Below are 19,637 nucleotides of genomic sequence, written 5' to 3' on the forward strand. Positions count from 1 at the left end.
ACATAATTACACCCTAGTTCTAAAAATAAAATTATTACCCTGGAACCTATGAAAAAGTCAGCATAGCAGGACTCCAAAAATAAATGCTGCACCACTGGTTTAAAAATAAGTTCCTTTCGAGTTAAATATAAGTAAGATTGAAAAAATGCATGAAGTAGTTGAAATTCAAAGTCGTGTTGGCCGAAGCAGCTGGTTGTCTTTGGGTTTGGGCTTTCCCCAGAACATGTAAAATAAGAGGCCGCTCATTACCTGTGTCTGTGGGTGACTGGAGCAAAATCCCTGACTTGTTTGTCTCTAGTGCAGATTATCTGACAAACGGTTCTTCACTTCGTGGTTTGGGAAATTTATTTATTTATTTATTTTGAGCAGAAATGTTAAACATAGTGAGCACCTGAAATGCATTCATTTTCTAAGATTTTATTGACTTGTAAAATGTGAGACTTAGTTCCGATCCAAGAGGTATTGTTCTGGTAGACGTATAGCCCAGTGTTGTGTGTGCTCACCCTGGGTTCAGTCCCAGCTCCAGGAAGTTTGAAGGGGGAAAAACCATGGTTGTGTTTCTCCGTCTCGGCTGAAACCCGCCTGGTTCCCTCTTCCCTACAGATGTATAGATACACTAATCTCGGCTCTTAAGAGTCTAGCTGTATCCTAAATCCTGTTTGCCTACATGCCAAATTAAGAAGCTAGAATATTGGCATCACTGTGCTTATATAAACAGTCATGATTGAACTATTCTATTGTGAAATTAAAAACTCAAATCTTGTTAAATCTCTCTTTCGTTGTAGTTCACAACTAAGTCTTCCGTGTTTCGCATGTGCCTGTATCATTACTGTGCAGTGTCCCCTACGGGACAACATAATTTCAGTCTTAAACTTTCCGTTAGTGAAATTAATCATGTGCAAAACCATTCATAATTAATTGAATTCTGTTCCTAGACTGCTGTTCTCCTCATCACTCAAGTTTAAAATCCTGACTGGAGAGTCCGACATGTATCACCTTTAAGTGTTCCTGTTTATTTTTAATCTTTCCATATCATAATTTGCTTCTGGCAGAATATTAGATATTTCTTGAATTTTATCCTGGTTACCCCTGAAGGAATTTTCATCGTTAAGTCATGTTTTCTTTCCACTTCAATTCAGTAGTATTGGTGCTTGTTATTTCCTTTTTCCTTTTAGCCTTTTATGTTAAGAACATACATGAACTACAAAGCCCAAACTTCTTTTACTCAGCGTAGTATAGTTTAGTCTTCATTACTTTACATACGCAGTATAAGCGTTTTGGGTTCATGTCTGCTCCCATAATTTACAGTTTAAATAAAAAATGAATTGTTATTGAAATGGCTCTCAGAACTGAGATGTAAATGTTCGCTGGATGCTGTCACCCTGTCTTTAGGGGCCCTGTGTAGAGAGAGGGCTGTTTCCTTTTTCTGTAACAGTTGCTTTGCCAAGTTTTGTCAGGCCCCACTGTTAGACGTGGGCTAAGCATTTGGATCTTCTCCAGAGTGCTTGCAGGTGCTGGGTGGTTGTGGTTTCATGGATGGTCCACCACAGGCGCGTCTTGTTTTCTCTAAAACTCCCTTTATTTTGTTCTGCTCCACAACCACTATCTTAATATTTTTGGAACCAAGTGTTTCTTAGTTCTGTGTGACTGAAGTTTCCTTACCCTAGTCTGAGTAAAGCTGACTTCATGAAGAGATAACCATATTTCTTTCATTTCTCATTTGTACCCTTTTTAAAGTTTTTTGTAATGTTGGGGGCGGGCGTATATACACATGAATGGGGGAGCCTGGTGGTGCCACTGTTTCCTGGAGCCGGAGCCACAGGCGGTTCTGAAACCCTCTGATGTGGACGCTGCACACTGTTCCCTTGACCTCTGCTCACGCCAGCCTGTGTAGTCTGATCACAAGTTTGGAAGGATGACATGTCCCTAGAAGTGACACACCTTAAAACGGGGAGAAATGCCTTACCCATGAGCCTTAGCTGTACAGCCGAGAGCTAATTTTCCTGGGGTCAGACCTCCAAAGGTTTGGGCCTGAACACACGTGGCCCAGGTTTGTTCAGGTGTCTACCTTGTTAAGCTTAATGATCAGGGTTTCTGTCATTGTTCCTTTGTTTTTATGTCAACAATTAGCAGTCAGCTCCAGCATCAAAGCATGTGAAACACTAGCAGAGGCTGCGTAATGTTAACATTTGAATAATTTGGCTTCTAGGATCACTGTACTAGCTGACATACACTGTGCTTACCGTGAGGTTACCCACCAGTGAATAGCATGTTCCGAGAATTATGCTTCCCCTCGTGGAGACCCCGAGATAGGTACATCCCTAGGTTCTGGACAGGTTCTCTTAAATTCCCTAAGTTCACACAGCTCTAGGGGTGTAGGGAGCAGCTCATTCTTGACAACGACTCTTGCTTTGTCCTTGTGTGGTTCATAAATCACCATTAAAATGAGAATGGTCCGTGGAAATAAAAGGGCTGACACTCTGAGAAGGCCTTTGTAGACCAAGAATTTCAAGAAACCTTATGGTTTTCTGTACGTTAATTTCGCTACAACTTAATCGTGGAAGAACTGCTTATAAGCCATGTTAGCAGTGCTCTGAAAAAAAAAAATCTCCCAAGATCCTTTTACCTAAGCGTGGCAGGAAGCTTTGGGAAGTTGTGGGCACGATCAGCCCTGACCTGGAGTGGTCAGGAGTCTGTCCCAGAGCTGAAGCTTCTGTCCGAAGTGAATGATAAAGTCTGTCGACTGCTCAGAGCATCCTTTGGGCTGTAGGTGAGCTTGTTTCCCGTTGCCTGCAATGCTCACTACATCCCCTGTAGAGTGTTAACACTAAAACTTGTTTCATTCCAAACATATTGTTTTAGTTTTTAAAATCCATCTGCCTCTGAACTGTCTTTTTAGCCTAATGTAATTTATCTAAGATTTTCACCAAGTCTGATACCTTAGAACCCCAAGTAGAATTTACTTCTGTTCTAGTTCTTGATTACAAATAGGATATCGTTCCAAGAGTAAGTTTAGCCTCTGCACCGAATCGAAACTGTGATGATTCAGTGACAAAGATGACATTTCCCTGGTCACCAAAGTCGGTTATAGTCGTCCTTATATAATTAATTGGTTTTGACTTTAATGATGAAAGTATCCAGGGTGGGGGTGGGTGATTGAGCAAAATCACAGCAGAATGCACTGTCCTGAAGGCTCTGATACAGTACTGCAGTTAGGGAATATTCTAGAACTGCCCTGTGAGAAGGAACCCACTCTCGCTGGCTCTGTTTCCAGTGTTGCCTCTGTAATAGATACATGTAGCACAAGCGTAGTTAAGTAGTCCAGTCCTCTTTCTCAGGAACCCGTGGGACTAGATCTAAGGAAGTCACATATTTGAGCACCCTCTTCCCCTGCCAGAGCTGTTACTGCAGCTGGTGCATGTGGACGCCGATCTGACCGCCAGCAGTGTTTGAGCTGTGGGTGTTCGGTCTTAAGGTGCAGCTGTGACCATGAGAACATTAGGACGGAGTAGGAGAGCTCTGAAGTTACTGCTTAAGAAGACAGTGAGGAAAGGCAAGGCAGACCTCAGGTGGAGCCGTGAGAGACTCCTCTTTCTGAGTAGGCTAGAGCAGAAGGGACCTTTGCTAGGGGACAGGAGCTGGTGGAGGACACAGACTGTCAGGAGTCCAGAAAAGTGTTCCTAGCAGTTGGGAATACTGAGCTCAGTAGAGAACTGAGAGGAAGACTTGGTGCTCATGTGTCTTCTATCCCTCATGGTATTAAGATGCCATTTCACTTAAATGATGAGGGTAGATGCTATGGACATTTTATTATATTCTTGGTGGGTAAGCTCGCAAGGCCTCCTGTTTTCAAAGAATTGTTTAACTGGCTTTGGAATGCAAATTAGCCTGTCAAGAACTAGAGGTTGGAGTAGACCCTAGAGAGGTAGTGATGTAGGAAAGCACCTTCAGTAAAACACAGTAGGGAAAGAAAGGCAGAGGCTTAGCTGGGCGGTGGTGTTGCACGCTTCTAATCCCAGCCCTTGGGAAGCAGAGGCAAGCGGATCTCTGAGTTCAAGTCCAGCCTGGTCTACAGAAGAGTTCCAGGACAGCCAGGACCGTTACATAGAGAAACCCTGTCTCAAGAAAACCAAAAATGAAAAAGCATCTACCAGGTTGTGGTGGTGATACACGCTTTTAATCACAGAACACGGGAGGCAGAGGCAGACAGATCTCTGAGTTCAAGGCCAGTCTAGTCTACAGAGCAAGTGCCAGGACAGGCTCCAAAGCTACACAGAGAAACCCTGTCTCGAAAACAAAACCAAAAAGAAACAGAAAAGGGGCAGAGGCAGATTGTAGACCTGGTTGGGTTTACAAATTGTGCTAGCTTTTTTTCCTGGAAACCCGGGGAAGGTGCTTCCTGTTGAAAATAAATCATGAGCTTAGAGGTAAGGTTTCCGATTTGGAGGAGAAAGAGCAGGAGGCTTGGCAATGCCCTTCAGATACTGCTAGGGTGGTAGCTGTGGTTGTCTGCCTAGTCCACAGTCTTGGGAGTGTACCTTGAATTTGCATTTAGGCAGATAGCAACTGCAAGAGATTGGGAAAGAAAGGGCTTTACTGTGGTTTTTAACATACTGGCTTTGGAACCTACTTGAAATTCTTTCCACACAGAAGCCATGCTTGACACGTTTGTACATTGTACACTGCCCCCAAGTGGTTCTACTTAGAGAAGTTGGCGCTGGTGTGCTGTCTGAAGTGGACTGTGTCTATAAAGTACGTCCTGTGCCACCCCTGTACTTTGAGAATGAAAGCATTCTCGGAAGAATCCAATGCTAGGCTGAACATGGTGGGCAGTTACATTATCACAGCACTCCGAAGGCTGAGGCAGCCAACAACATGGTACATGCTTAAATGGGAATAGTTGCTAAGTGATGATAACATCTTAGGAAAGATGTTGGAGAATGTGGGATACACACACAGCAGACAGTAAAAAACATCCCGTTATCCAGAAGCTTCCTATACATTCGAAGTCCTTGACATTGTAATGTGAGTGGTGATCAGAAGACCAGAAAGATGCCTCGCCAAAACACACATTGTCACATCTCTGCGTGGCCCCATACAGTACACACTGAACACTCACAGACTGTGAAGCAGAGTTAGGTATGGCTCATTGTGCAGCCGTGAGAATTAGGATGTCCCCCTGATATCAAGGCAGTTAGTGTGTCTCGGGATGGCCATTTGCCAGTGGTCATCTCAAAGGGGTGGCCATTCAATCCTGAATGAAAGACCTAATTTACCTGTAGCACTGCCGTGACTTTCTCAGAAGAAATAGAGCCCCATCCCTTCTTCAGAACCTTGTCTGTATTTATTGTTTTCCCGAGACGGTCTTTGTAAGCCGTCCTTGGGCTTCAGTGACCCTGATTGTGTTTTTACTGAAGCAACCTGTATTTGGTAACCAATGTCTTTTTTTCTTTTTAAACTTGGCTCTTGGATTTTTGTTTTTTTTTGACTGTTTAGTGGTTTGATGGGCTCTTTTTTCTTTTGGTTACAATACAAACAGCAGGCGTAGCACTTTTCCATCCTACACGTGTGGTACCCTGTCCTTTATAACACCTATATTGCCCGTCTCCATGAAGCCTCATAGTCGTGTGTATGGAGAAGCCCAGAGTGAATGAAACTGCCGCCAGAGCAGCTTAGTCCTCTCTGGTCCCCATAACCCCAACAAGAGCAGGATGCTTCTGAGCGCGCTGCATCTCTGAGGCCAGTCACTGGCATTAGCAGAGACGTAGGATCGATCCACCGAGATAAGCGATTATTGCCAGTGTTTCGTACTCGAATTAACCCAAAACTCGGACTTCACTTGTTAGAGAAATAAATGCAGAGAACAAAGATACACTCTTCAACTTCTCTGCATTCACTATCAAATTGGATTATTCCCTTGTTTTTACATCATTAAAAAATTTTTGATTGACATTAAAAATTGGGATCTCCGACTTCCTATCACAGCATCTTGGCATTGCAGTGTTTGCTTGGAGATCTCTTGGCCTGATTGAGGTGCCTGGCGTCAGGCAGATTCCTGGGCCATTTGTCTGACACCAGTCCAGCCTGTCACTTAAATGCCTTGCTGTCAGCAATGCTTAAAGCTTTTGATTCAGCCAAGGAGAGGAAGTGCTCTTTTTTTTTTAAATAACATAATCTTAATCCCTTTTTGTTTGTAATTTAATGGGAAGCCACTTTTTAGCAAGACCTAGATTTCCCATTACTGACGGTTTGCTTAGCAGTTTATTTTTGAGCTAAATGAAGAGTAGAATAGAGTCTGGAACTGCCATGTGTAACCTTGCCTTTTAAAAGTGAAATTTCTGTAGAGCAGGAACTCTGTCTTTCAGAGTAAAGTTGACTTTGTTTACTCTATTGAAATTACCATAGAAGAACTTCCTGTGTTTGTGGCAGGGAAAATGGCAACAACAGTCATCCTATAGGGACTGCGTGTAATCCCCTGAGCTGACCGAGCGGGTCAGGCTGCATGGACTCTGTGGGTGTTTAGCACACGAATAGCCCTGTCTGCACCAATCACTGGACGGCCTAGGAGCAGACGGCCTCCCGCTCAGCCCACCTAACTGCACTAGCACCCGGAACGCTGTTCTCACCATGTCCCTGCCAATAGTCCCGTGGCTCAGAAGTGACAGACACGTCCCGCTTACAAACACCGCACAGGTTTGTTTTCTACCTCCGTTGGCAAGGCATTTGGTTTCCACATACTGGCAACTTAAAAATGTTCCTTTAGACACACTCTTAAGAGGTGGCTGTTTTACTCTGAAAGGAAGACAGGTTTTGACGACAAGGCCGAGAAAGCATTTTCGTTTAATGCTCCGAGCCTTTGACCCAGCCAAGGAGAGGAGATGGTTTGTGCTTTTATATTTTGTAATGACATAATGGCAACTTTTTATTTATTTGTTTTAGCTGGCAGTCATTTTAAAGCAAGCCTTCTCGCTTACACGTTACTGAGAATTTTTTGAGTGAGACTTTTAAAACAAAATAGGACCTGTAGTCACGATGGTTTATTTAACAGGCAGAGTATCCATTCCATGCAACCGATACTGCAGGGAGCAGAAACGGAGAACAGGCCGGTCAGACAGGACAGCCTCCTAGTCTCCTGCTTCAGCTTTGCGTTAGAGCCGTCTAACAACTGGGTCTTACGCGGGGACAAACCGAGGAAGAAAAATGAAGGGACCACAGTTCCCAGCTGGTGATGGGCTAGTTAGAAAATGCCATTGGAGTAAGAGTAAACCAGGGACCCAGTCTTCCCCAGCTCTCCCAGCAGAGGTCCATTAGGAATTAGAGCTAACTTGTTCAGTTTCCTTCTCGTCTTTGGGTAAGAATATAAGGTATCTGGAGGACTGTGCCCTGGTCAGCTTTAGAACTGAGAACACAGATGCCTGATCTGGGCCAGATCACCGATTGTGTCGTGTGACCTCAAGCCAAGGCTCGTAGTCTTTGTCGCATTTACTAAATAAAATCTACGTGTTTTAATCTGGACTGTCAGGGATCCCAAAATAACCGTAAATGTTGAATTTCTCAAAATGTACCCACTGCTTAAACTCAACACGATACATTCCATAATTATTACTTACAGGTGCAGTTAGCAGGGTATTTGAGAAACAGAAGTCACAGTTGAACCTTCTGAAATGCAAAAGAACAAGTTGAAGGCGTTGGGATGTTAGGTTTTCTGTCATGTTTTAGATAGGCTTAGTACACACACACACACTCACGCAGCTGTGGCAGGAAAAGTAAGCTCTGACCCTGCCCAGCATGCCAGAGTCAGGTGAACGCAAGTGGACTGTGACATTTTTTGTACCACTCTTGTCATGACTTTGTACAAATAAACTAAGGTCTGGTTCTGGCAAGTTCTGACAAAGAGCAGATAAGGAAAGTTGGACTGGAAAGCACACACGACACAGGAACCCAGCCTTGAATTTATAAACTTTTGATGCCTACACGTCCTCAGGGAGCTTTCACTGCGGGGGAGGTACCCACTAAACGTCAGAGCCCTGGATTGGCAGAGGTTCCTGTTGCTGCCCTGTTTTGTCTGTGTTTACGTCACTAAGGAATCCAGCAGGTTCCATGCCTCTGGCAGTCACTGTGAAGCAACCCACTGTTTTCTGGACCTCTGGTGTCAGGAGAGGGAGGTTGGGAAGAGCCTCTGACCGTTGTTAGCACGGCCACGTTTTCAGGGTTGACCTGGCCGTGGATCAGAGCTGCGCGTCGCAGGGGGCCTTTCTTTAGCTTCCTCACCACGGCCCTCCTGTAGGGTTTCAGTCTGAGTGAGCCAAGTAGGAAAACATCTGCCCCTGAGTAAATGATGCCCCTCTTCTGTCTTGAAGCTGTTCGTTTCGTTTTCTTTCTTGGTGCTCTGCCCACACCTCATTCCATGAATTATGTAAACTAAACCTGGGTGGTGTAGATGGCACATCCCTGTAATCCCGGGAGCCCACAGGCTGAACGGGAGGACATGAGTTCAGAGCCAGCCAGGGCTTCCAGCAAGGACTCGAAAACCGAGGCGTTTGTGATTTATGGTACCCAGACATGTGATACCTCCTGTCTGAGAGATGCTTTGTGAGCAAACCTTTTTTTTTTTTTTACTGATTTGGAGCAGATTCAGGCGTTTTGTTTTAATGAGAATAATAATAAACTTTCATGGTTAGGTACCCATTAGTCGGTTTTGTTCAGGCGAGCTGGCGTCCCTCCTGTGTATCACAGAACTGCTGTTTGTTCTCGCTGCTTTCTCGTTTCATTTCAGTTTGTATTTATCTGAACTGAAACATGCGTGAGGATTACGTGTTAGTAAGCCTCAGGCTAATTATATTGTAAGATAAGCCTGTCCTAAGCCTCATAAGAATGTATCTTTCGGCCCTTCTTTTCGTCAGAGGTTAAGGGACTAAGCAAGGCACAGGAATTATCTTCAAAGATGCTGGCTCTAAATTGGGGATTTTAAAAGCCAAGGGCTTGGCACAACACCTTTCTCGAGTGTTCAAGGCCCTGAGTTCAGGCCCAGCACTGAAGACAAGCAAGCCCACCCCAGGACAAAGGCATGTAGGCATGTAGTTATGTGTCCAGTAACTAAACCACATGAGGACTTTTACTGTCTAGAAAAGGTAGCAGCTGAGGACTGTGGGTAAGACAGTATTGCTATGGACACCGGAATCTGGGGTGAAAAGGAAATACACCATAGGGTCATATGTGATGGTGCCGTAAGGAGACAGGCACATAGTGGACTAGTGTTTCCAGGGGGGCACCAATGACAGCTCATTGAGAAATGGACAGAGGGGGGCTGGTACTCAGAGCCCACGCACTGTGGCTGAGGAGCAGACTATGTTCAGGTTGTGGGGCAACACATCTACCGATGGGTCCTGGTATACACGGTGCAGGCAGGAAGTCTGAACGGCTTCAGTGATGCCCAGCACAAGCAGGAGCGGGAACAAGGGCTTCGTGAGTGGGACAGCTTTGTTGTGTCGAAATTGAGAGGGAAAACGGATTAGCAAGACTGAAGAACCTTGAGAGCTGGGCTAACACTTCTCGGATCCAGGCAGTGGTAACACCGGATGTTAGATGCTTTTCAGGAGAGTATTCATTTAGTTAGTACTGATGGCCACTTCAGGGTCCATGATGGACTCAGGTCACAGGAAAGAAAAGTAGATTTCTGCTCATATGGAGTTTATATGTAATGGGACAAAGGTGGTAAAAAAAAGTTGGGGTCAGGTAATAATATTTCCCCTGGGTAGGAAAATCAAAGGAAGGGGTGAGGAGTGAAGGAAAGATAGGCCAAGTCTTCAGGAGTTGACCTGGGTAATGCGAAAGGGTCTCTCCTCACTGTGGGAAAAGAGTTCCTGGGAGAAGTGGAGGCTTTGACTGCAAAATGAGCAAAAACTTCCTGGTGGGGCAAAGCCGTCAGGAGTTCACAGAGAATGGCATGCAGTGTCACCAGGGGATGGAAAACCTTTGAGCCCTGCACATCCTGGCAGAGTGGAAGGCGGTAGGTAAGGCAGAGGTGACGAATGTGCTGCCATTCTGGTCTCCTGTGGTAGCAGTTAGCGGGAGGAGGTAGGCCAGGCCATCGCAGTCCTCCTGAGGTAAGGCTGCGGCCTAGGCAGGCCGAGAGCAGCAGTGCTGGAGGGATAAGCTGGGTGCGGATGGTAAGCACAGACGTGGGTAGTGTGGGGTAGACGCTCTCGGTCCCCCCTCCCCCTTTTCATCAGGGACACTTGGGTGAAAGAGGCTGCTGCTGGCTACCCTCCTTAGCTTCAGTCAGCCCTCCCTGTGGAGCATCAACTCTCGGTGACTTCTGGGGTTTAGAATGAACAAGACCTGAACTGTGTCATGGTGGGCTAGGAGATCCTGGAGGAGAGGAAGGCAGCACAAGCCAAGATCTATTCAGACATGAGGGTGGCATGCCGGTTGGCTATCCCGGCGCTGGCCAGTCAGCAGGAGCGCCCAGGACTCAGGCCTGTCTCCGATTTTGAATGAAATACCAGCTGGACAGTCAGGTGGAGCCAATGAGTTAGAAATTAGGAATAATTTATAATGAATAATAGAGTTAGAATTGGAACTTGAGCTTAAAGGGGAAGTCATTCTGACTAGAAGAACCTGGGAACCCATCTGAGGGAGACGGTGCTATGGGCAGGATGGCGAGTGCCTCTGAAGTACGACAAGGCCATGGAGAGTGGGCATAGCAGTCAAGAGAAGGGCGTTCAGGGAGCTGCAGTGTCTTGGGAGAAGTCGTGAGAAAGGGAAGGCACGGGAACTTGGAGAATACTGGTCACAGAATGTGAAGGTAATTCTCAGGGAAGTCAAAAACATTCAGAAAATACTGACTGAAAGAGAAAAACTGTAGGGCCAAATACCGAATGAAGGGTTTTTGTGTGTGTGATGGCAGACATAAGGGAGCCGGTGCAGGAGGGAAGTGAGGATGCTAGGAGCGAAGACCCTAGCAGGGGAGTCTAAAAGACTGCCTGCGTGGACCCGTGAAGAAACGACTCGGTGGTTAACAGTACTGTGGTCGGAGGCAGGAGCTGAAGGCAAGAGAAGCCAGTGTTTTGAGTAAGACTGAGGGGAGTTGTGGAAATGGCTTTGATACGGCCAATGGTGTTGTCCGTGACAGCTGTTTTAGGATCGTCGATGGGGTTCTTCACCCTGGCCTTGGCCTGCAGAAAGTATAAAAGAAGCTAATGAAAGAAAGTGGGGAACAGTAGTCTTAAGAGTTGTTCGGCCCCACAGCAGAGGGGAGCAGGGGATGGAGCTGGTCCTGGGCTGGAGAGATGACTCCTCTAGAAGGCCCTTGGTTCACCGGCACCTTGTGGTGTGACTCAACAATGGTCTCTAACTTGTTCTAATGACTTACACCTTCTTCTGGACATGTCAAGCACTGTGTTCATGAGTGGTGACTTGTAACCCAGCAGAACCATCGGAGTTACCAAGAGACTGATGGGACCCGTTTTCTACCACCTTTCCTGGAAGCCAGACAAATACCCACGAGGAATAATCTTTACGTACTTTCAGAATCTTCACGGGGAAAGCCCCATCCCCCACTGGCTCCGGAGCAGCAGTGCCTGGCGGCAGCGGGGAGCTTATGGGCTGACGCAGTAGGCATGGAGGACTTTGGGGGTGATAGCTAGTAAGCCGTGATGTGTCACTCTCGTAGCTAGACAGGGTCCCATACCTCTGGACTCCACAGAGTCCCATACGCCCACGAATCTCCAACAAGGGAGTTTAATGTTTTACGAAATATCCAACCATATGGCCTTTATTTTCATGAAGAATGTTTGGGCTAGTTTTTAGGTCCAGCTTTAAATGCTACGTTACATGACTTCAGCAGTCGGCTTTCAAGTTCCCAAGCTGTTGAGGGAGCCACTGAGTGAAGGCAACGTCAGGTTTCACGTCTGGAGGGAAACAGTTCCAGGGTTGTGTCTTTGTTCGCGGAGAGCTGGGCTACACTGTGTCACAGATAGACTAATGTGTCTACCACTGAGTCCTGTTCGGTTGAGTCAGCAGAATGCAAGCTGTTGTTACAGGGTGTAAACGTGGCAGAGTGTGATCAGGGTGTAACGGTGTAAACGTGGCAGAGTGTGATCAGGGTGTAACGGTGTAAACGTGGCAGAGTGTGATCAGGGTGTAACGGTGTAAACGTGGCAGAGTGTGATCAGGGTGTAACGGTGTAAACGTGGCAGAGTTATGATCAGGGTGCAGACGTGGCAGAGTATGATGGGGGTGTAAGCATAGCAGAGTATGATGGGGTGTAAACGTGGCAGAGTATGATTAGTAGTATCTGGTTTTTAATAAATAGGGATAGACAGTCTGAATGGAGGCAGACATAACTGAGTGGTCTTAGGATCACTAGCCTCTTCCATTTAACTGTAAAAACAAGCAGATAAGTTATCGAAAGTAGATGCACCTTAAGCCTTAGAGCCGTCTGTGGCAGGGGTTAACCTTCAGGCAGTGTCTTCCGTTCTGAGCACACCGCAGTTTACATCCGTCACCTGGGCACTTGTCCTGACTCCCAGTGAAGAGCAGCTTTGTTCTCAAGTTTACGGTGACACGAATCCTCTTCTTTCTCAGATTTGCCAAGCAGTCGGTAACTAGTGGGGACAGGAATGCTGCCAGGGACGACACATTGATGTAGCCTGAGTGGCTTCAGTATGCGATACGTCCTTTACCCATACGCATACTAATTCGCAGTAGTGAGACATTCTGTGTGAGGTTTCCCAGGTCATCCTAACTGCCGATGGCAGTGTTAGGAGCGTCAGTCTGTGTCTAGACTTTTCCACGGGTCCTGGTAAAAGAAAAGGCCATGTGTGTTCTTTAGGTATGGCCCCGAGATAATATTGACCAGCACAGCTGAAGTTCAAAGCACACGGGACTACGTGGCAGCAGCCGTGTCTGCCTTCTCCCGCAAATGTCTGTCTCTCCTTTGTTCGCAGGTAAAGTCGGTAATAAACCTTCTGTTCGCCGCGTACACTGGAGATGTGTCTGCCCTCCGGAGGTATGGTCGCTGGGTGGATGCGCTGTGGCTTTAGGTGTTTGAAGGTCTTAAGGTCTCACCCACACTTGTAATACAGGTCACCAAATAATATACAAAGAACCCCACTTGCACTTATAGCGGGCCCCCACTTCCCGTGTCTCGGACCTGCTTCTTGTCCTTCCACAGAAGCCCAGCTCTCTGTGGTAACTGGCCCCTAACTGGCTAGAGGTTGGCTGTAATGGATCTCTGGTGACACCGGTGTTCGGTGCCGCGCACGTTACCAGGACTAGAAAGGCCACGGGCCCCTGAATACTGAGCGAGAGTTCCCTCTTGGAGCTAAGTTGGTTTCCATGCTGTTTTAAAAGCGTTAGCAGGCCGGGCGGTGGTGGCGCACGCCTGTAATCCCAGCACTCGGGAGGCAGAGGCAGGCGGATCTCTGTGAGTTCGAGACCAGCCTGGTCTACAGAGCTAGTTCCAGGACAGGCTCCAAAACCACAGAGAAACCTTGTCTCGAAAAAAAAAAAAAAAAAAAAAAAAAAAAGCGTTAGCAGCACGGGTAACTCCAGGCAGTGTAGTCGAAGAAGGGGAGGCCTGCTGGAAGCACACTGCTTTACTATGGGCGTTTTTGCCTCTTTGGTGCTGATCCTGGATTTGCATCATGATGGGACGAAGCTTAGTTTTGGGAGCGGCAGCTGATGCTCATCTCACTGGAAAGTAGCTAAGGAGGAGCGGTCACGTGGCATTCACCCACGGCTCCGTGCTGGGGTGGAGCTGGTAGAGCGTGGGATCTGAATGAGCGGCCTGGCCTGAACGGATGGAGTAACTGTTACCACCCGGTTAACCTGACCACCTGTAGTGAATGGCTGTTCCGGACTTTCAGGTTTGCCCTTTCGGCCATGGACATGGAGCAGCGGGACTACGACTCCAGAACAGCCCTCCACGTGGCTGCCGCCGAGGGTAATGCGTGAACCGCGAACCGCTTGCTACAGTTTTTACAGAATTCAGTTCTTCTCAAAACTAAAATCTCTTTTTGTGTGTTGGGGGCTGCAGGTCATGTGGAAGTGGTTAAATTTTTGCTGGAAGCTTGCAAGGTGAACCCCTTCCCCAAGGACAGGTGAGTGCATTGCCTTCTGGTGTGATTGATAACACAGTCTGAATACATGGGATGGTCGTGTTGAGTGACAGCTCCGGGTGAATGTATCAAGGGGCTTGCTTGTGACATCAAAGCCTGCCTTATTCGGAAATCTTAGGTTAGATATCAGTCAGCCCGTATGAAGAAGACACAGCTTTGTACTTGAAAAGATAAAATGGGAATTCTGTTCTCACAGGACTAACGACACATGGTGGACAAGACCGAGGGGTGGGAAAGTTGGTAAAAAACGTTCATCTTTGGTGTGTTGGCATTGATGGGTATCCCTGGATTTGGCACAGCTAGTTTTTGAAGGCTTTGTGGAAGCTGAAGTTTCAGTGGTCCACTGGAGAGGACTCTGGATGGCACCGAGTGAGGAAGGGTGTGTGCTGCAGTGGGAAGAACCTCCTAGAACGCTGCTCCTCCATGCCCCCCTCGCCCACATGACCACTTCCCAGCCCGGGCTGTGCTGAACAGGCACTGCTGTGCCCACTCCCTGGGCATCCCCTCCTAGAGTGGACTGGGTGAGCCGCGTGCACAGTGAGGACAGGCTGATCCTGTGAAGAATGCAAGGGAACAATCATACTTGTGCTGTTGGAGGAGTAGGTTCGGAAGGGAGCCCGAGAGCTGCATAAAGGTGGGAATAAGCTAGCACCCTCCTGGGGAGCTGACCAGCTTACTAAGCCTTTTTTTTTTGGGGGGGGGGACTAAATCTTGGTTCAGCGTACAAAAAGTGAGAAGCCAGTGTATCTGAAATTTGCTAGCAATTTTGTAAGGTGGCGACGTGTTGGCTGTCTCTCCGTTTCAATGATCATTAAAAACAATGATTGAAATTAGTTGCGTTGACAGCCCCCCCCCCCATCTACCAGCATAGTGCCCGTCATAGTGCCCAGCAGAGTAAGAGGCCGAAAAGTGTCTCGCTGTGCTTAGAACTCAAACACTACCTACGCAATGCATGTTGGGAACACTATGTGAATTCCTCCACTCCAAATTTGCCTCTGAGAATGTGGCAACACAGGCATCCATCTTCTAGACAAAGGTAGCTGACTAACTTGGTAGCTGTGGATTTAACTGTGCATCCAGAGTGAAGCCTAGACCCGGGTGTATTTTCCCATTGATAAGAGTCACGTCGGCTATTGATCAAATAGCAGGAGTGAAATAGTGTATTCCTTCCCGAGAGACTTTTCATTACGTAGTGGAAGAGATGTAAAGAAGACTGGGCAGATGCCCCCACCCACAGATTAACACAAACATTTGGTCATGTTAGAGCCAAGTTTTTTTGAGAAACGTAAGAGACACGTAAAGTGATACTTACCTGATTTTGAACATCAAGGACAGGCCACTAGAAACATCGAATGCTAACTTAAGCACTTTTGGTTGTTTCTGCTTTATGTTGTGACCCATTAAGGTGAAAGGTTGAGGGTAGATACGGAATGAAGGAAAGAGGCTAAAGCAGGGAGGTGGGGGAGGAACAGGAACCAGCAGAGGGAGCTGAGAGGGCGGGCTCATGGGTTGTGAAGGAGCCAGGAGCCAGGGAGCATGTCCGGTGTCTGCTGGGCCTTGGGCTGACTCATGGCTTGTCCTCGAATCTCCATCTTCCTCTCACAGTGGGGATGACGAGTTCTGGTCAGGCGGTGGGCCAGTTAAGCCTGCAGCCCCCTACCCTTGCTGGGTACGAAAAAGGGTCACTTCCTCTGGGCAGGTCTTGCTTATCTAACATGTATTCGTTGTCACGAGGATGTTGTGACTTTTGAATTCACAGGAACGTGAATTTTCTGGGAAAGGTTGGGATGATGCGTGTTACTGCCTTAAACACCCGCGACACTAGACTTGGCTTCCATGCCCCTCCCTTAGCACGTGGGTATGGAAGCGGGGTCTTTTCACAGGACCCCTCTGCCCCTCAGTTGTCCTCCTGGGTACCAGGTGCCTCACTCAGACCAGCTGTTGGGCGCCTTTGCCGTACTCACTTGTGATGCTGCTAATGGCACTGACCCTGAGTGGCCAGGGAACCTGGGATGGACCTAGAGCCCAGGGATGCTGGGCAGCCGTCTCTGTGCAGCAGTGCTGAGTACTGACGCCCCTGTCTGTGTCCTGCAGGTGGAACAACACCCCCATGGACGAAGCGCTGCACTTCGGACACCACGACGTCTTTAAAATCCTCCAGGAATACCAAGTCCAGTACACACCCCAAGGGGACTCTGACAACGGGAAGGAAAATCAGACTGTCCACAAGAACCTCGATGGGCTGTTGTAATGGTCCGAGAGGCTTGGGTTACTTACCTATCCGATTGTGGAACATGGCTATGAAGAACATGTATATTTCTGTCTGGCAGTGATGTGCACTGTGCGTTTGTCCTGTCAGTGTTACTGGAGTTTCCTTCCTTGTGCGCACAGGACAAAATCTGATGTCTTTGGGGAAAATAGAAATAAAAGAACCTCCCTTCATAATGTGAGCAATAGTTACCTCTTGCGTTGCACAATTTGATGTCCAGGAATAGTTAGTTACCAATGCTAGCTGACGTGTGTGGCCCTCATGAGTTGTGTGTGTTGTAAACTTTCAATCCCCGGGTGATGATATCCTCATAGGCATTTATGAGCTAAGCTTCGTTGTACAGTTTACCCGTGGGGTTGATGCTGTCATTAGATAAACCAGTGTGGTTTTCAAGACTTTAAATATAGATTAGCTTGAGTGTTCGAACAACTATACGCACATGGTTGAGTATTTAAAATGTGTCCTCTCACCCTCGCGTCAAGGTGACTCCTTCAACACTAAAATAGTTGCTAGCCATTCATAGAACTCACCAATTCTGATTAGGTTTTATCAGGGACTCTGTGACGATACGTTTGGTGACCAAAACATACGCGTGGATATAGTTCTAGTACCTTTGAGACCTTTCCTTTCATACGGTCCTCAGGCCAGCCTCTCTGAGGCCTTGGGAAAGTGAGTGCCGGCATGCTCTGCAGTCTCGTGTGTCCTCGGCAAGTCAGCAGTGCTCACATTCCTAGCCCAGAGACAGAGCCTGGCCGTTATCTACAGAAGAGGAACCAAGATTCAGGCGTCTAACTTAGCTTAAGAGGAAAGACAGTGCTACCGCAGACTTGGACGTTTCTTTCAGCTTCTACAACAGAGAAAAGTTCAGACATGCTCTCCGTTACCAAAGTTGCAGGGACACGCGTAGGGACAGCCGCAGAAGACATTTCCCTTCAGTCCTACTGGCAACGGTCTGCATAGGCTAGCTGTCCCTTCCCGAGGCCTGGGGGTCACTCTGCACTGCCCCCCCCCCATTCCTAACACTCGGGCAGACTCGACCAGTCAGGAAAGATGACGTCTTTGTAAATTTAGACTCCCCATGTCTTTGTTTTGGAAAAGTGATTTCTGAGTAACTTAGACAACAGGTCAAAGGAACCTTAGCGAGAACCCAGTTTTCTAGCAGTTGCACATAGTGGACCCTATTCTACTTCCGAGACACGAGGGCTCTGTTAGTGAGGACTTCTGGTGATGGAGCACATGTGTGCATACGCATGCACACACAATGCACTTCTTGGAAATTGCCCGCGGAAGATGCCCGCGGAAGATGCAGAATTCTCAACTACACAGATGCAGTGGTAACCACATTAACACAGAGTCTCTGACCCTCGCTATCAACACAGAACTGCACCCGAGTTTCCTGACGCCTGGCGGCACAGTATCCAGTAGCCGCCAGCTGCTGTGGTCCGTTTTCAGCTGTCCCCTGCCATTCCCTAGCCAGCGCCCCCCTGGATGAAACCCTTAACGAGTGCCCCTTCCCTGAGCCAGGCACCCCCACCATGGATCTAAGTTCCAGGAGCTGTGGGAGGATGGTGGGCAGGCATCCAGCTCTGCCACTGTGTTCTGCTTCCACAAGCCTCTCGAGACAGGCGGACAAGCGGCACTACACTTTGCTCGGAGCCATCAGTCCCAAAGTTAAGGCGTGACCGCGGTTTAGTTTGAATCCACTGAGCTCACGCTATTCCAGAAGCAACTGGCTTTGCGTGGTTCAATGCGTGACTTAGCTATCACCAGTGACTCCGGGGCTTCTCTGAATGTTATTCTGTATATTATTTGAAAACAGAAGTTGTATCTTTTCTAAGATCAGTGCCGTTTTGTACAGTCTTTGTGGCCTGGTTAAATAGGCTCTTTCCCCTCACGGTGTTATGACTATGTGCCAGGTCTTGCTCCGGCTCTCTGCTAGTGGCTGATATTAAGGAGAACACTTTTGTTTAAATGCTTGAATGAGCTGTTACTGCTGCCATCAGTAAACTCCAAAGATCTTATTTTTTTGTTTTGTTTTGTTTTGGCTTTACGATCTTGTGTAATTTTTCTGTATCATGGGAACATTACATGGTCATGTTGGTTTGAAGCTCTGTTTACGCTGCTGTTTCTGCTGTCCCTGTTGTAATACCCATGCCTGGGGATACACGGCGCTTTAGCTGCACAGCTGGATTTGCTCTTGATCCTGCTGTCTGTCAGGGACTAGGTGACCTGATGTGGGATTTAGGTCCCTCCTGGGGAGTCCAAAGCTTTGAATGTATCTACTTCTGACGTTTCCCAAAATGAAATCTTAAAACTATAAACTGTAAGTATTCTGAAAATTGGGAAATATTTATTTTAAATGAGATCAGGTAGTGTTGCCTTTTATAGCCTAATAAATACATGTATTGAAAACAAGCCGTGAGAAATGAATTTTCTTAAAATAACTAAGGTTTTTCTCTGCACTTTTGAGTTGTGAGTCTGTAGCTGTTTTACAGCCAGCCTGTTACGGGCCGGGGAACACACAGAGTCACGTGGGATGTGTGGACCCAGGGCGAGGATGAGAACTGTGGGGACCTAGTTGTGGATACTAGGGATGGGCAGGCTCATTCAGCTCTCCAGAAGCTCGCACTGTGCCTGTACAGTTAAAGTGCTCAGGGTACCGGGCTGCACTGTGCCATTGCAGGTACCCTTGGACGAGATCACGTTTCCATGGAGCTCTGACATCTACTGGGGAGCTGACCCAGGACTGCCACACCAGGATCTGAGTGGGCCTGGCTGGCGGCTCCCGAGTCCCCCACACATGGAAATGGTTCTCCGTTCCAGAATGCCCTGGTCCTCGTGGGGTTAAATCAGTGTCTGGTTTCCTAACCACAAAGGTTTATGAACACCATGCCAATCCCATTTTTCATTTTATCAAAGTCTTGTGCCACAAACCAAGCGGCTTGGTTACAGCGGCTGTGGTGTTAGGGCCATCTCTATTATTTTAATAATAATAATAGCTAGGTGGTGGTGGCACGCACCTTTAATCCCAGCACTCGGGAGGCAGAGGCGGGCAGATCTCTGTGAGTTTGAGGCCAGCCTGCTCTGTAAGAGCTAGCTCCAGGACAGGCTCCAAAGCTACGGAGAAACCCTGTCTCAAAAAACCAAAATAATAATAATAATAATAATTAATATTCTATTAATAACACATGGAATTCTTTGATCTAACCCACACTTTTATTGATGAAGCTGGGACCCAACAGTGG

At 47.3% G+C, this 19,637-nt stretch overlaps 1 protein-coding gene across 1 annotated transcript in view; it reads left to right on the forward strand.

Annotated features, from left to right (window-relative positions):
• Positions 1-18,807, forward strand: part of LOC121442192 (glutaminase kidney isoform, mitochondrial-like) — a 64,042-nt gene extending 45,235 nt beyond the window's left edge. The window contains exons 15-18 of the mRNA XM_041643648.1: positions 12,951-13,012; positions 13,872-13,948; positions 14,042-14,105; positions 16,218-18,807. Coding sequence (XP_041499582.1) covers positions 12,951-13,012; positions 13,872-13,948; positions 14,042-14,105; positions 16,218-16,374 — 360 coding nt within the window. The 3' untranslated portion in view covers positions 16,375-18,807. The remainder of the gene's footprint in view (positions 1-12,950; positions 13,013-13,871; positions 13,949-14,041; positions 14,106-16,217) is intronic.
• The last annotated feature ends 830 nt before the right edge of the window (positions 18,808-19,637 follow it).

The sequence above is a fragment of the Microtus oregoni genome, unplaced genomic scaffold (genome assembly GCF_018167655.1).
Source record: "Microtus oregoni isolate MIOR12 unplaced genomic scaffold, Mior012 000087F_ref0000451, whole genome shotgun sequence".
Classification (NCBI taxonomy): Eukaryota; Metazoa; Chordata; class Mammalia; order Rodentia; family Cricetidae; genus Microtus; species Microtus oregoni.